Consider the following 12,365-nt stretch of genomic DNA (forward strand, 5'->3'; position numbering starts at 1 on the left):
AGTAATTTTAGGTGAGTGTCTTTAAACTAGGAATGATTGTTCTTCACTCCCTAAAAATGGTAATTTAGGCTCAGATACAATCCTTTCAGAAAAGCTAATGGGACAATGAACAATAAAGCTGTAGCTGAAAGGAAGGCGTGTAGCCAATTAGGAAAAATATAATATGCTAGTATAAAGGGGAACAAGGGCCAATTAGCCCCTACACAATAAAAGTAACAGGAGCCAAATGTTACATATAACATTCCAGTAGACACAGAAAGCATTTAAATAGACATTTTGATGTAAGACTGGCAGAGATTCCTTTTCTAACAGTATAGTCATTTCTTATTTAGTAAGCATATGGCTTATTTGAGTGGAAATGCAGAATCACTAATAATTAGAGGTCAACAGGAATTTTCTGATTAAAGGCCTTTTCATCAGAAAATGTCAATTTGTTGAAACCAAAAAAAAACATTTCATGGGAACATATTGGTTTCAATGGAAAAAAGTTTCTCGGGTCCAAGATGGAGTTTCAGAGAAAGACCCAAATAGTCTGGTGGTAAGGCCCCCATCTGGGAGGTTCAAGTCCATTCTTTGCCTGATGTGGAGAAAGGACTTGAACGTGGATTTTCCACAGCTCAGGTGAGCTTCCAAACTACTGAGGTGGGTCTCTCTCTCTCTCTCTTTTTAAAAATGTTTGAAAGGTCTCCATTTCATTCAAAATTGGACTGAAAATAAATGGTGAAACTTCATTTTGTGAAATGGAATTCTTGTTTAGTGGCCTGCCGTACTAATAACTGTCAAGATCATAGGGTATGAACATAACAATTCTGAGAGTAAAGTTGCAGAGCAATTTAAATACTTCTGTAACACTGTAATCACTCACACTAAGAAAAACAACTTTTTAGTTTTGTCGTTTAGGTTTGAAGTAGATTTAGGGGTTAGGGTACACTTAAAAAACTTCAGATTTAATTTGGTATTATTTATTAGTAAGTCCTTGTCATATATTATGTGGAAATAGTGTCACAGGTAAAAGCTAAAACAGATTATTATAGTACGTGGGCTTGCTCCTGCTCCCACTGAAGTCAGAGCTAAAACTCCCATTGAATTCAGTGGAAGCAGGACCACCTCTTACAGCTATTAGTAATTTTAAGGTACATAAACTTCAGTAGCAAGACAGCACCAAAATGGGAGGATAATTACAGGCCAGGGATGAAATCCTGGCTCCATTGAAGTTAACAGGAGTTTTGTCATTGATTTTAAAAAGGGACAGAGTTTCATTCAAAGAGCCCAAATGGAAGACACAAGACAGTTACTCATGCAGAAGCGTAGGGCTTGTCTACACAATGAGTTCCTGCTCACCAAGTCAGGGTGTGAATCTGCTCTAGCTTGCCATGTAGTAACTTGCTATGTGGATCCTGCTACAGAGCAGTGAACATTTTGGAATAGGGTTTAGCGTTCTGCTGCTTGAAAGTGTAATATGCCAAGCTGCATTCTGGGACTTTCACTGCACTTCAGCAATGTCTACGTGGGTGTTATTGCATGATAAGCTGGTGCACTATAAATTCACTTGCTGTGCAGTAACTTGCCATGTAAACAAGCCATAAATGCCAAGATTCATCCCCTTAGCATAGATACAGGTTTCAGAGTAGCAGCCGTGTTAGTCTGTATTCGCAAAAAGAAAAGGAGTACTTGTGGCACCTTAGAGACGAACCAATTTATTTGAGCATAAGCTTTCATGAGCTACAGCTCACTTCATCGGATGCATAAAGTGGAAAATACAGTGAGGAGATTTATATACACAGAGACCATGAAAAAATATACATTGTAAGGAGAGTGATCACTTAAGATGAGCTATTACCAGCAGGAGAGTGGGGTGGGGGGAGAGAAAACCTTTTGAAGTGATAATCAAGGTGGGCCATTTCCAGCACATTTCCAGGAGTTAACAAGAACATCTGAGGAACAGTGGGGGAAGGGGGGGAGGAATAAACAAGGGGAAATAGTTTTACTTAGTATAATGACTCAACCACTCCCAGGCTCTATTCAAGCCTAAGTTAATTGTATCCAATTTGCAAATTAAGGTTGAAGGTGAGGGCTAGCCCCCAACTAAAACCTCTCCAATGCATTATCAAGGATCTACATCCTATCCTGAAGGACGACCCATCACTCTCACAAATCTTGGGAGACAGGCCAGTCCTTGCCTACAGACAGCCCCCCAACCTGAAGCAAATACTCACCAGCAACCACACACCACACAACAGAACCACTAACCCAGGAACCTATCCTTGCAACAAAGCCCGTTGCCAACTGTGCCCACATATCTATTCAAGGGACACCATCATAGGGCCTAATCACATCAGCCACACTATCAGAGGCTCGTTCACCTGCACATCTACCAATGTGATATATGCCATCATGTGCCAGCAATGCCCTTCTGCCATGTACATTGGTCAAACTGGACAGTCTCTACGTAAAAGAATACATGGACATAGATCAGATGTGAAGAATTATAACGTTCATAAACCAGTCGGAGAACACTTCAATCTCTCTGGTCACTAGATTTCTGATCTAAAAGTGACTATTCTTCAACAAAAAAAACTTTGAAAACAGATTCCAACGAGAGACTGCTGAATTGGAATTAATTTGGAAATTTGCAAATTAATTTGCAAATAATTGCAAATGCAAATTAATCTGCACCCTGAAATGGCTTTTGTGTGGCAAACAGCCATATGAAAAAAATTCAGTTTCATTTATTGAACAAAGGAGCTGTCTGACTGTTCTGTTTCTACTTATGTGTTCTTGCTATTGTCCCGGTTAGCGACATGAATAAATAAAACAATTCCCATGTGAACTCATTCACCTGGATGGCCTTGCATAAATATAGTAAAATGTAGGTGCTCAGACAATTGTGAAGAAAAATTGGACATCCTTTCTCCTCACTCTCTTGGGCATTCTCTCTAATCCAGTCAGGGATATAGTTTTTTCAGTCATAGCTATTCTCCATCTTGCAGTCCTTATGTGCATATAGCTCTTTTGAAAGTCAGGAAGTGTTTTGTGGGACTGTGAGCTTTGGTCCAGCTGTGATTTTGAGCCTGTGCCTCTGAGCAGCTGAACAAAATGCAAATTTCTCACTTTCAGGCTGTGCTAAAGAGCAGTCCTATAGCAACTGTAAGAAGTAACATGAAATAAAGGGAAAGAAATTCAGTGTAGAAAAGGACTAAAACCTGCTGGTTGAAAGTGGAATGGGAAACAAAGTGAAAGTAGCTGACTCACTAAAAAGGTTTTTGACCTACAGTGAAATATTTAGAGGTACATAATCCTGTCAGTGTAATGGAATATGCATAGATATCCATTCAGATGGAATACAGTGATAAGTAATTGAATGCTGATTTCTTCTGCTATGACATTGATGTGCTATTAAAGTTCTCTAACAGAAAGCCACATCTTCTGGTTAATTGGTATCTCTGAAACCACAGGGAATAATGACTGCTATAAATGTCCTCTTATTGGCCTGGACCTGTATTTTCTGTCAGGCTTCAGAAATTCATATACAAAAGCAGGCTATGCATTAGTAGAAATTAGAGTTACTGTCTGTCACTTGTACCACTTCTGAAGTTGGATGCATTAATTTAAATATCAGATTCTGTGCTTTCATTAACCAGGTCAAGCTACTGTTTGCTTGGGTCTGTGTCATGCTAGGGCAGTGGTGCCCAAACTTTTCCTGTCATGCCCCCCCTTACCAGTAATGGAATATGTCTGTGCCCCCTCCCACCATTACTGCTCAGATGGCTCAGTAGAGGAGCTGGAGTTGAAGGCAGAGCTGGGGATGGGGGAGGAGCTGGGGCTAGAGGTGGAGCGGGAATGAAAGCATAGCTGGGCTCTGGGTAGAGCTGGGGCTGGGGCTGGAGCTGGGCTGGGTGTGGAGCGGAGTTGCATCTGGGGGTGGAGCTGGGCTGGGTGGTGCTCCCTCCCCAACCCCTGTACCATGCATCCCCCCCAAATGTTCTTTGGCGCGCCCCACAGTTTGGGGACCACTGTGCTAGGGTTTTCCCCAATCAGTATCTGCTTTCCATATGTCATGGGGAATTTTACATATAAAGAGGTATGGCTTTAACTTTGAGCTTATTAAAAGTCAGCTCACCCCTGACAACCTTTCTCATTTAAAAGAGAAAGAGCCCAAAGTTGTCCAAATATTTCCTCCCATTTGTGCAATCAATGCAGCAATCAATGGGAGAGACTGAAAAAAATATTCATACCTTTTAAATAAAATTCCAGTTGCTGAGTTTAATGTTGGTAGCCTCTGATTATATACAGACTAGATGATCAAATGGTCCCTTCTGGCCTTAAACTCTATGACTCTAAATGTTATTTTCCATTTTTTCCTTTTCATTTTGTGATAAGTGTAAACAAGTGAAAATGTTCTTGGTTTTCTATGCTTGAAGGTGCATCAGTCTTTCTCTCACCCCCAGTCTAATAAAGTTTATTGTGCCTGGCTCTGAAAGATGAATGCAGAACAGAAAGTATAAGGATCAGGACAAATAAAATAAAACAAAGTGTCTTTTACATACTTGGCAACTAATGGCAATGGGCAAGGGCAGGGCTGGCAGAACGTGGGCACTCCTCTGACGATGTCCCCAATGTAACCATCCAGACATTTTTCACAGTGCTTTCCAGTGGTGTTTCTCTGGCAGTCCTTCAATAAAGAAGAGTAACAAATGTTAAAGGAAGGTGCTACTTAATTCAAGCCTAGCAGAGATGACTTTAGTGAGTATTCTGCCAAGCAGAACAAGGACTGGTACCAGACCTGAACCCTTCAAGGTGCTGAGGGATTAAATGAAAAGAGTTTGTAAGTGGCAGCATAGTACAAATGAAGACATTTGGAACAATTCACTGGTCTGGCTGGGAGTGCTGACAAAGTGGCATACAGGATAAAGCTATCACTATAGGCATTCACATGTGCAGACTGCCTGAGCACAAACGCTGCATTATATATCATCAGAGATGTTGCTAGAATTTGCATGTAGTGGACAGGTCTGTCTAAGCTGAAGGCACTAGAAGGAATGCTGAACTTGCCTGGCACCAAAACAAAGGAAAATTTGCCCACTGGTGTATATACAGTATAAGATATAATTTCCAATACATTCCAGTACAGATGCCTGCTTGTTGAGAGAGAAAGGGGTTATTCTTTGGACTTGATGACTGAAAGTGAGTATCATGGAAAATTGCAGGTTATCGGTAATTAATAGGCTGGTGTTTTTTATTTTTTCCCTGAAATGAAATATGCCTGAATATTAACAGTTATTTACATATTTGGATTGATCCCTACACATTGCCCTTGAAAGATGTTCAGAACAGAAGAGGCAATAATTACGAGACTGCCATATTCTTTCTTTCTAAGATATGAAAAAAATAGTTCATGAATTTCAAGATTATTTTTCTGGTGGCATTTCTATGGAATACAAAATAATGGAGCAAAAGCTCACTCATCTTCTCAAGAAGTGATTTCATCTCCATTGTGCAACATTTATAGGAAGTAATCTCACCCTGCACAATACACTATACCTCAGCCAGTGTAAGTTATGATGCATCAATTGAAATCAATACAATTTACAGTAGCTGAGGATTTACCCCAAAATATTTTATATTTTTAATTATAATACTATGCACTTGTATAATACTTTTATCAAAAGATCTCAAAGCACTCTACAAGCAATTTTAATCCAGCCCTGCCACACCCCTGTGAGGCAGGATAAGTATTATTATATTGCTAATTTTACAGATGGGCAAACTGAGGCACAGAAAGGTTACGTGAATTTCCTGTGACCACATTGCAAGGTAGTGAATGCCATAGAGACAACAACAGAATTAGTGAATCCAGGCTCTGCGTTTTATGCTTTAACTACAAGATACCATTTCCACTTCAGGGTGGTACCCGGAAGTTATCATCAGAGTGTTTTCTTCCAGAGAAACATGCTCTACAGTTGAGTTATTTTAAAAAGGATACCCTAAAGAAGATGGGTGCACTTGTACCTAGTGATTTTTGTGATATGTGTGTTAAACGCTCCCAGATGAGAATTCTATGTACACCATTGTACACCATTGGTAGTGTTTTACATCCACGTTGCACTGACTTTATTCAGATGTAAATGACAATACAAAGTGCAAGGCAGTGAAGAATCAACTCTATGACATACACTGTATGGAAAAAACTACTTTGTGTGTTGGGTTAATGTAAAAGCTTTGTTCCTCTAGAGAACAGTGTTCAAAGTTGGCACATGTGTTAAAATAAATTATCTTGGCTCCTCAGCATATTCTCCAGCAGATATTCAATCACATCACAAAATAACTGTGCAGTTAGGGACTGGCAATCTCTGGAATAACAGGGAAGTTGCAGGTCAGGTTTCAGGTGCATTAGCAGAGCTGCAAGAGGAAGCTTGTGCAGGGCCTGCCATGCAGTATGTTTGGATTTAGCCTAGCAATCAACACTGGCCTTTCACAAGCACCAAATTCAGGGTGGATGAGCTTATTCTATATAATTTTGAACCCACCCGATGCAGTAGATTTGAAAGGTCATCTTGAACTCATACTTTACCATACTCTTTGTCCAGGAGACTGTGAAAAGAGGAATGAAAGGACCAAAAATCTCTAATAAAAAAAATAGTACCAGTATCTCAGATTAGACATTCTCAGCCGTGCTTTGTGTCAGATACAGTACAGTGAACCTTTACTTGTTGTCATAAACTGATTATGAGGACACTGATGGGTCATTTTCATTTACCCATATCCAGATGTCACCAGCCTCTTCTGACAGCTAGAGAGAGGCCAACCACTTGTGTGAAAGTTACAAATACACTGCATATTTGGCTGACCATTTAGCCTGTCTTCCTTCCTTTGATCTTCAGGCAGATGCAGCTTCTGACAAGAGCAGTCCAGATAATTGTAGATTCTGGATGAATTCTGGGAGATGGTCTGAGTTAGTCACTGCACATGTTTTAGCCACAGTTAGCGATACGCAGCCCAACTATTCCAATGTGCAGCAATTATCACTATTTATTTGTGCAGAGCTATAATTCCACCATGGAGTTTTACAACAGGTAAATATGGTAAGAAAAAAACCAAACAACCCCACCAAAATGAATAACAAACGAACAGAACCCCTTCCCCGGCCAAATCCCAGTGCCACCACTTTTCCTGAAGATCTTATATCAAGTATATCAACAAGTGCAGTGCAGTGCATTTAGTGTTATAGAGTGGAATACTCTCCATAATTTTACAGGAGGGTTTTTCACAAGTTATGTTTGGAGAGAAGAGTAGGAGAGAGCTTGGTGTACATTAAATGGAAGGTTGTTGTAAGCATAAGGGATGGTGTGTAGGGGGAGAAGAGAAGCTTAGTCATACCAGAGGAAGCAGGAATGGGTATAAGAGGAAATGAGGCAACAGCTGAAATATGGGATGCAAGTGGAAGATCTTAAGGCTAGTACAATTTAAAGAAGTAGTAGAATTTGGCAATATTCTCTGAATAAGTGTTTTTGATTGACTGGAGGAGAGGGATGAGAGAGTGGGAAATCAAAGTTTGTTCTCCAATCAAAGAGGAATAATGGCCTTGTGGTTAAGGCACCAGACTAGGAATCAGGACTAAATTCAATTCTTGGCTTTGCCACAGACTTCCTATTTTACTCTCAGCAAGACACTTAACCTCCCTCTGCCTCAATTGTCCATACATCATAGGGGTAGTGAGAGGATAAATTCATTGATGTTTTCCAGGTGCTCAGATGCTACAGTGATGAGCACAAAAAGAAAGCAGGGGACTCAGTGTTAATATTCATATCTGCAGTGTTCCTCTTCTACCGCAAGGGAGATTGTTAGCACACTCTCTCCCCTAATAAATCTATTAGTTGAGTGCTTGGGACATTTGAAGTCTGGCTCTACTCTGAAAAGTGACTATGTAAAAATAGTATTACCTTGTTCAACAAATCTGAACCCTTTTGTGTATTCAGGGTCATATTTTTTACTTAAGTGGCAAAAAAGACAGTCTTTGGCTTCTATAGCACTGCAGAGTCAATGCAGATCCTGTACGTCTTCAGCAGAATTGTTGACTAAGTTAAATCTGTGAAACCATTGAAGGGAAAGGTGACACTGGGGATCATAACTGATTCTCACAGCCCAAGCTACGTTTACAGTTAGAAAATACATCTTCTCTCTTTTAAACTGAGCACATCAGACAGAAAAATAGCTGTGAGGGCCAATAAACATGGAACTCCATGATGGAACTTTTATAAAGTCACTTTTCACAGTAGTAATGCACTTTAAGCATAGAGAAGAGCACTCCTGGTCCCAGTGCATACGCACACATGTCTTTGCATGCATATGGAGCTGTATCCAAGCACTGGTTGGGTCAAAAATTCTCCAGTGGCGTATTTGGTTACAACCCCTCAATCCCAACTTCTCTTTCAAATGAAGTTTTAAAAAAAAACGTTGAAACATGTCTATTGATATTGGTGTTTAATTTTTTTTTCATACAGAAGGAGCAAACAGATGGCTTTTGGTTTTGATTAAGAAAATAAATGTAAAACCAGAAAGAGAAAAGTAAATTTTCCCTGAGACTCTTTTAGACAGTGTGCACTGAACTAAAAGCAAAATTGCTGCCTGTCTCTGCAGACAGACACCTTAGAGGCTTACATGTGCAGTTCATGGAATACAAAGGCTGAAAAGTTATACAGGTAAATGCACTGCTATTAAGTTTTTTAAAACACTGGTGTTAAATTTTTTTATAAATACTGTAATTTAAAATTCTAAGCCAAATGTTTTGCATTTTGCCAAGTTAATACAATCTTCTGCTTTTACAAAACCAAAGTCAACCCAGTAGTGTCCCTTAAAGATTATGGGAAAAAAATATAACGGAAGCCATGGTTCTAAAGGCTTCTAAATGAAGAAACCCTCTACAGTATGTAATCATTCATGCACCATTTCATCAACAGCAAGTCAGATGACAAAGTGGCCTGAGTGTATTGTCCTATGTTAGAAAATCCCCTGATTTCAGTAGGAACAAGAGTATGTTATCAATAAAATTTGAAAGTTGCATCAAGCCACTAGGAATTCAGATAATGATGTCTCAATTTAAAATAGCATTTTCAACAGAGTGTAATAGGAATAATTTTGCTTGCTAAGAGACAGCCTGGTAGCAATTATGAACACAGATAAATGGCATGTAAACAAATAAATAACATGGCTGCACTGAGGAAAGGGCTATGTATTTCTGTATATTCTTTAGATTTACTGATTCAGCTATAGAGATGGGCTTGAGCTGCAATGTTTGGATCCAGATCTAAACTTCCCCAAGATTTTGATGTGTTTGTGTCCACCTACAATGAAGATAGAGAATATTGCCAGCCCCAAGCATTCAAAAAACAGGGGTTCAGGCCCAAAGTGTCATGAGAGTGGCTTAAAAATTGTGAGACTTAATTAACAGGAAGCATTACTGTGGCCAACCACAGATATGCTATTGCTCCTTCACAGTGAAGAGTAGACTCTCTGTGGGCCTCATGTTTGAGAACTGCATTCCTGTGCCTCTGCATAAGGCAGAAAAAAGTGACCCACACAAAGATCTGAGTGTGTGATGATCCTTCCTCCCATATCAGATGAAGGACCATGACTGCCTGGTTTATTCCTGCAATCAAAAGAGCCATAGCTAGTCCTCCAAGGCCTCTCATAGATATTTATTACCTTTGTCTCCCTCATTGTTGGAGAGATGAAATACATCTGTGCAGAAGGAAAAAGATCAGTTGTAAGATGCAAGGCTATTCTTTAAACCAGAAGTATCTATTAAGCTGCTGTGCCAACTCCCTGTTGCTTTCCTTTATTACTTGATGGATGGATGGAGATCTATTGGCTACTCTCCAGATCTGCCTTGGCTATCATGTGGAACGTATTATCCTCAAAGGCAGAGCTGCCAAATCCCTTCCAACCTTTCCAGTCAGCTGTATACCCAAAGATCATTCAAACGACAACATGCTCTATTGTTAAAGAATCCATAAGATGGACAAATGGATCTTAGTAACTCTAGCTTCCCATCCCGTGATCCCTTTGTTTTTCTAGTTCCTCTAAATGCTTTCTGCCCAAATCACTAGACACCTCAAATGCATGTGGATCAAATGTACAGCACCTAGAAAAACAAAGCATTGTAATATTTCTAGCAACAAATCAACACCCCTACAAAGCTTTATCTCCAGACGCTGCTCTTTTTGTACCACGTAGCCTAATATGATCTCTGTGTAAGGAGCTAACCCTAGACTAATGTTTACTCTCCATTACTAAATATATCCTCAGAAAGGTCACTGGCAAGTCACTTCAAAAACACCTTTGCTCCACACAGCCCTGCTTGCCACTTCTTAATTCTCCCACCACTGCACTGCTCTGCTGAAGTCATTGTCAAACTGCTCTACAGGCAGTACTGGCTGGCCTCCTCTCTCCAATGTTGCACTACTGTGTTTCAGCATTGTGGTAGAAGCCTGGTTTGTTGAGCAGGGGCTATGAGTCGCCCCACAAAGTCCACTCACATACTAAACCAAGAGCAAATTGCTTCTGACAAGCTGCAGGTTGACTGCTTCTGTTATATTTGCTACTCAGAAAATTTCAGAGCAGATGACCTTCCATAACCATCATAAATTCATGATCAAATATAAAGGAATTTGAAGAATGGAAAGGATTATTTCATTTCACTATCTGCTTTTGCAAATTCCAGTCTCAGTTTACAATGGAGGAGTTTCTTATGACTAGGTCAGCTCCCGGTTGAAGGGTGCTAGTGAAAGAGAGATTCACTCCCCCAAATCCCATGCAATTTAGTCCGCAATAAAGCCCAATTGCTTGAGCTTTATTCTGGTGAAATAAGTTTCACTCTGTCTGCAGCTGCACCGTGTCCCACCATTGTCAGCTACTGTAAATTCATACATGTAGCAACTGATATGTACATGTAAACCAAAACAAAGGTACAAAGCACTGCTGTAAACTGGTTTCCTCTCTCAGTCAGAACCAAGGAGGTCACAAACAAGAAGCCTTTGACATTTGTTGAGGGCAATATCCTAAAGTCAGCACTGAGAGTTGGTGTCTCGTATTGTGTAGACGCATTACCAATGCGTGTGACACAGCTGACAAATGACTTTTTTGAGATGAAGCATTATTGTGATATCTATACTGCCATATATCATAAATGCAGCTTAGACTATGCTGACTGCTTTCTTTTCTTGGGTGTGTTTCTATATTAGAAATAGATTGAGCAACTGTCCAGTTTTAATTAAAGGATCAAATGATTGATCTATGCACCAATTTCACAGTAACATATATAAAAGCAATGCTCTATAAGCAATTATACCTTGTCCTTGAATACCTAATGAGTTTGCTGATTTATTGACTGTGTACATTCAGTTCACTTTTAGAAACTCCACAGGACTGATTCATAATTTATAAATAAGGTTGAAGGAGATTTAAAAATAGAACCTTAAAATAACATTGTCATGTTTATAGAAATTAAAAATCTGAACACTGCATTTTGGGGCATCATTAATAAGGTTTTAATTTTAGTTGATTTCAAATTCAGAGCTGAAGTCAATACAAATTCCATTTGGTTTCTATGCACCAGAGGCCACTATCAACAAATTGATTTTTGGGATTTGCATGGTATGGAACTCTTAAAGCATTTTTATTGAACTTGATTCTTATAATTCATCCTTTTCTGTGCAGCTTTTTTGGTTTTCATTTTCACAATAGCCCAGACTATTTATTCAGTTTTTGTACATTAGTTATTATCTCCTAGAAGACAAATAATTATATTCTGAGATGATGTAGTAACACTTGTAGCTACATGACAAGATCATTTCCAGGTTGTCTTTCACCGTTTGAAGCACAAACCCCCCAAACTTTTTTTTTACAATTATTTGAAGAATTCTTTTTTGGGAGTTGACTTGACAAATGTAAAAACTTTTTGCTACTTTGCTGGATTTTAGTAACATTTCAGACATTTATCTGGGTAAACTTAGTCACATCAGTGACTCATTGTGATTGTACTGTGTTTTTAGAATCCATAATTAATAAAACTTAAAAACACCCTCCTGCTATCACCTCTTTGAAACAGGAAGCTAGCTGGAGCAATAGCTCCCTTACCTGGTTATAAATGGGTGAACAAGAACAATAATACAGTAAGCTATTTCGATGCAGAGGGCCCTGATTCTGCAAACTGTTACTACCAGGTGTGATGCTTACTAACCTGAGTAGCAGTGGAGTAATTTGCCTACCAACTTGTGAGGAACAAAAACTTGAACACACAATACCATGTGGACCAGCCGCTATGAGGCTCCCAGTGGTGGAAATTCCCTCTTCCTGCATAGTCTTTG

The 12,365-nt window shown here is 39.4% G+C and overlaps 1 protein-coding gene across 1 annotated transcript in view; it reads right to left on the reverse strand.

Annotated features, from left to right (window-relative positions):
* Nucleotides 1-12,365, reverse strand: part of LAMA4 (laminin subunit alpha 4) — a 145,870-nt gene that overhangs the window by 95,018 nt on the left and 38,487 nt on the right. The window contains exon 3 of the mRNA XM_048844760.2: nt 4,548-4,672. Within this exon, the coding sequence (XP_048700717.2) occupies nt 4,548-4,672 (125 nt within the window). The remainder of the gene's footprint in view (nt 1-4,547; nt 4,673-12,365) is intronic.

This window comes from Caretta caretta, chromosome 3 (genome assembly GCF_965140235.1).
Source record: "Caretta caretta isolate rCarCar2 chromosome 3, rCarCar1.hap1, whole genome shotgun sequence".
Classification (NCBI taxonomy): domain Eukaryota; kingdom Metazoa; phylum Chordata; order Testudines; family Cheloniidae; genus Caretta; species Caretta caretta.